At 52.4% G+C, this 5,407-nt stretch overlaps 1 protein-coding gene across 1 annotated transcript; it reads right to left on the minus strand.

Moving 5' to 3' along the window:
• Positions 1-746: 746 nt before the first annotated feature.
• On the minus strand, positions 747-2,318 carry LOC123105739 (GEM-like protein 5). The gene is made up of 2 exons (XM_044527860.1): positions 1,539-2,318; positions 747-1,454 (listed from the first exon to the last, which is right to left on the minus strand). Exons 1-2 carry the CDS (start codon positions 2,185-2,187, stop codon positions 952-954), a joined length of 1,152 nt encoding a protein of 383 aa, XP_044383795.1. The 5' UTR covers positions 2,188-2,318; the 3' UTR covers positions 747-951.
• Between the last annotated feature and the right edge of the window lie 3,089 nt (positions 2,319-5,407).

Below are 5,407 nucleotides of genomic sequence, written 5' to 3' on the forward strand. Positions count from 1 at the left end.
AGGCTATGATTTCTAGATCATGAGAGGCCTAAAAGAAACAGTATTTGTTTCAAAACAGAGAGGTATGTTGTGGTTGTCTGATTCTATCGGCTATTGAGCTGTGACGATAAAACATGCTTTTATGTATTGATATGTGATGAAATGAGTAAAGTACAAAGTATATGGTTAAAAATAAAAATTGAGATCAAAAAAAAAATGTTAGGTTGATCTCCTCCCGTATGAGCCCAACGACCCACCGGACCCTTAATCCACGCCCTGGTCGCAGGCATCCAACCCACTATGGTTGACGGCCCCTGTCACCTGCGTTGGATAAAGAGGTGGGGCCGACGGCACACAACACGAGGTTTGTCGTGAGCCGTACACCCCACCGACACACCTACCTAGATAGTGACGGGAAGGTCCGCCGCCGCCGCCGCCTCAGACCACACCCTGCCATCACCATTGCCCTCCACCATGTCCGGCACCACGGGTTCATCGAGCCAAGGAGAAGGTACTCCTCTTCGTCCCCATCTCTCCATGTTTCTCTCTCTCTCGGATGCATAGACAGCTCAATGAATAGAGATTGCTACCGACCTAATCTAGCCTAGGTGATCTTAGAGGGTCTATCACAACAGACCTCCAAGACTTCCCGAGGCCGCCTCCGACGTCACCGGGAGGGGGAGACGGCGGGTGGTGGCTAGGGCAAGCCATAAGTAACTTTGGATTATCAATCACACGTGTCATGTTAGAAACCTGACAGCATAGAATGGATAACTAGCAAACATGCTCAAATTTCAAATACATTGTCCAACTCCGAAGAACACAAGCGTATAGACAACAGCACATAACCACACGAAAATCCACTACACACCAGAGCACTCACTAAACAGATCCGCCCGAAAAACAGAGCGCACACACACGGCAATGAAAAGCAGAGAGCCACGAACATGGAACACGGCGGCAATCAGCCAATCACTCGTAGGTGGGTGCCGGCGCCGGCGCCGCGGCGGGAGCGGCGCCGTGGTGCTGCGACGAGGAGACGGCCCCGCCCAGGTGGTGCACGGCCTTGTCGTAGCTGACGAAGCCCATGAACCAGAAGTCGTGCGAGTCGACGGTGACGATGTGGATGTACTTCTCCGGCGGGCTCTCCTTGGCCGTGACGGGCTCGACGGCGGCGAGCTTGGCCAGCGGGATCATGATCTTGTAGTAGCTCCAGGCGGTCTGGCCCGACGGCGCGGTGAAGGAGAGCGGGCGGTCGCTGCAGAAGGCGACGTTCATGTTGGTGAGGTAGAGCGTGCCGGCGACGGGGCCCGTGGCCGTGGACAGGTAGCAGGCGAACGTCTTCTTTACGTGCTCGTCGGGGCCGGAGGCGAAGGTCTGCTTGTACAGCTTCTCGAAGCCGCCCCCCGTGATGGCCTTGGCGCCCAGGCTCAGCTTCCCCATCGCCGCGTCGGACATGGACGGCGCAGTCTTGACTGGAACAAAGAAGAAAACGGTCGGTGTGAGCAGAGCAGAAGCAAAGTATCATCGTGATGAAGGTTGGATGGGTTTGTGCTTACGGTTGAGCCAGATGTTGGAGGAGAGCTCCTCGGCCTTGCGGCTCCAGACGTTGAAGAAGTCGAGGATGTGCTCCATGGGGCTGTCCTTGGTCTCCTTGTCCGTCCGCCGCGCCGACGCCGCCGCCGCCGGCTCCGGTCCCCCCATGATGACGTACGGCGGCAGCTCCTGATCGCCGCGCGAGGCCGTCCACTGCGCCGCCTGCTGGTTCTCGGGGTGCGCCCCCGGCGCCGCCGGCGGGCCCATCTGCCGCGTGCCCCACCTCGCCGACTCGGCGGGCGGCACTGACGCGCCGGGCGGTGCCTGGGCGGCGTCCTTGCCGTCGACGGCTTGCTGCATGAGGGGGGAGGACGAGGGCGGCGTCGCTCCCGTGCCCGGCTGCGGGGCGGCGTACTTGCCCTCCATCTCCATGGCCTGCTGCGTCAGGGGGGAAGACGGATGCGGCGGCGCTCCCGGCTGTGGCGCGGTGGCGTCCAGACCGTCGATGGCGTGTTCCATCAAGGGATAGGAGACCTGCGGTCCCGGCTGCGGCGCGGTGGCGTCCTTGCCGTCCATGGCGTGGTGCGTCGGGGGGTAGGAGTGCTGCGGCGCCCCGGCCTCGGCCTGTGGCGCGGGAGCGGTGGGCGGTGTGGCGTAGTCCTTGTCGTCCATGGCTAGCCGGTGGTGCTGGTACTGGTGCTGCGGGACAGGGGAAGCGTGGGCTCGGGGGTGCAGGGAGATGATGGAGGTGGTTGGGTTTGGTACCGAAAGTGCGAGACGATTGATTTTGATGTTGAGGTGGATAAGGGAGGGTGTGGGTTTTATAGGCCGGGCGGTGGCATGTCGGCCGGGGAGACGAGAGGCGCCACGAAGCTGCGTCTGCTTCATGAGCAAGGACCTTCCAGCTTGGGCATGGTAGGCCGAAGCCTTCGGGAAGCGGGAATACGTGGAGGTCGGACGCTTAGCCGCGGCGACAACGTGGCCTCGAGCCAGTTTAGAATCTTCCGAGGGAAACGACTTTTCTCATGGAAATATCTCGATCGTGACATGGACATATTATGTCGTTGCTGAGCTGGCTAGAGGCCTAGAGCCGCGCGCTTTTCGATTTTATATTGAAAGTGTATCTTTTCAAATTTGTTTTGTCTTCTTTTTTGAAAGGTTCTGTTTTTTCTTGGCATTTTTGAATGAAGAAAAAAGAAATCTGGCCCTATGTGTCAACAGCGGGGAAAATATCAGCTGATACCGGCCCTTATATGCTACCATGATATCAATTTAAAAAAATCAAATTTAAACTTGTCAAGACAACCTCTAAAAAATTCAGATCAAAATTTGAAATATACATGAAGAAACAAAAAAGATGAATTTAGATGTGAAAAGAATGTACAGTACCTTTTTCAAATTTGTTTTGTCTTCACCTATTAAAAAAAGGGAAATCTGCCGCTGTGTCGACAGCGGCCGACTAGCGACAGCGAGCCACCTCTGGTGCCATGTCACTAGCGATGCAACCCAGTTACGTTGGAGGCACCGGCAAGAGGCACGACAACAACAACAACAACAACAACAACAACAACAACAACAACAACAACAACGGGCACACAAGGCTTATGTCTGCCTACCTGATCAGGGTAGCGCGCGCCCATAACCTTCCCTAGTTGGAGGCACCGGCGAGAGGCACGACAATAGACCCAGTTAGGACCTTCCCATAAAGATAAGCGTGGTTGCACTGGTCAGTTCGATATGGTGGCACCATGACTCAGCCAGCAGTTGTTCAAGTTCAATTTAATCCGGTTAAATTTGAATGCAAATATGCTGATCCATGATAAAATAACTGTTGGGGAACGTAGTAATTTCAAAAAAATTCCTACGCACACGCAAGAACATGGTGATGCATAGCAACGAGAGGGGAGAGTGTTGTCTACGTACCCTCGTAGACCGGAAGCGGAAGCGTTAGCACAACGCGGTTGATGTAGTCGTACGTCTTCACGGCCCGACCGATCAAGCACCGAAACTACGGCACCTCCGAGTTCTAGCACACGTTCAGCTCGATGACGATCCCCGGACTCCGATCCAGCAAAGTGTCGGGGATGAGTTCCGTCAGCACGACGGCGTGGTGACGATCTTGATGTTTTACCGTCACAGGGCTTCGCCTAAGCACCGCTACAATATTATCGAGGACTATGGTGGAGGGGGGCACCGCACACGGCTAAGAGATCAATGATCAACTGTTGTATCTATGGGGTGCCCCCTGCCCCTGTATATAAAGGAGTGGAGGAGGGGGCCGGCCTAGGAGGGTGGCGCGCCCTAGGGGGGAGTCCAACTCCCACCGGGAGTAGGACTCCCCTTTTTCCAATTAGGAGTAGGAGAGGGAAGGAAGAGGAAGGAAAGGGGGGCCGGCCCCCTCCCAATTCGGATTGGGCTTAGGGGGGGGGCGCCCCCTCCCTTGCTCCTTTCCCCTCCTTTCCACTAAGGCCCAATAAGGCCCATATACCTCCCGGGGGGTTCCGATAACCTCCCGGTGATCCGGTATTGTCCCAATCTCACCTGGAACCTTTTCGGTGTCCAAATATAGTCGTCCAATATATCGATCTTTATGTCTCAACCACTTAGAGACTCCTCGTCAAGTCCGTGATCACATCCGGGACTCCGAACAACCTTCGGTACATCAAAATATATAAACTCATAATGAAACTGTCATCGTAACGTTAAGCGTGCGGACCCTACGGGTTCGAGAACAATGTAGACATGACCGAGACACGTCTCCGGTCAATAACCAATAGCGGAACCTGGATGCTCATATTGGCTCCTACATATTCTACGAAGATCTTTATCGGTCAGACCGCATAACAACATACGTTTGTTCCCTTTGTCATCGGTATGTTACTTGCCCGAGATTCGATCGTCGGTATCTCAATACCTAGTTCAATCTCGATACCGGCAAGTCTCTTTACTCGTTCTGTAATACATCATCTTGCAACTAACTTATTAGTTGCATTGCTTGCAAGGCTTAAGTGATGTGCATTACCGAGAAGGGCCCAGAGATACCTCTCCGACAATCGGAGTGACAAATCCTAATCTCGAAATACGCCAACCCAACATGTACCTTTGGAGACACCTGTAGAGCACCTTTATAATCACCCAGTTACGTTGTGATGTTTGGTAGCACACAAAGTGTTCCTCTGGTAAACGGGAGTTGCATAATCTCATAGTCATAGGAACATGTATAAGTCATGAAGAAAGCAATAGCAACATACTAAACGATCGGGTGCTAAGCTAATGGAATGGATCATGTCAATCACATCATTCTCCTAATGATGTGATCCCGTTAATCAAATGACAACTCATGTCTATGGTTAGGAAACATAACCATCTTCGATTAACGAGCTAGTAAAGTAGAGGCATACTAGTGACACTTTGTTTGTCTATGTATTCACACAAGTATTATGTTTCCGGCTAATACAATTCTAGCATGAATAATAAACATTTATCATGATATCAAGAAATAAATAATAACTTTATTATTGCCTCTAGGGCATATTTCCTTCAGTCTCCCACTTGCACTAGAGTCAATAATCTAGATTACACAGTAATGATTCTAACACCCATTGAGCCTTGGTGCTGATCATGTTTTGCTTGTGGAAGAGGCTTAGTCAATGGGTCTGCTACATTCAAATCCGTATGTATCTTGCAAATCTCTATGTCTCCCACCTGGACTAGATCTCGGATGGAATTGAAGCATCTCTTGATGTGCTTGGTTCTTTTGTGAAATCTGGATTCCTTTGCCAAGGCAATTGCACCAGTATTGTCACAAAAGATTTTCATTGGACCCGATGCACTAGGTATGCCACCTAGATCGGATATGAACTCCTTCATCCAGACTCCTTCGTTTGCTGCT

Source organism: Triticum aestivum, chromosome 5A (genome assembly GCF_018294505.1).
Source record: "Triticum aestivum cultivar Chinese Spring chromosome 5A, IWGSC CS RefSeq v2.1, whole genome shotgun sequence".
Taxonomy (NCBI): Eukaryota; Viridiplantae; Streptophyta; class Magnoliopsida; order Poales; family Poaceae; genus Triticum; species Triticum aestivum.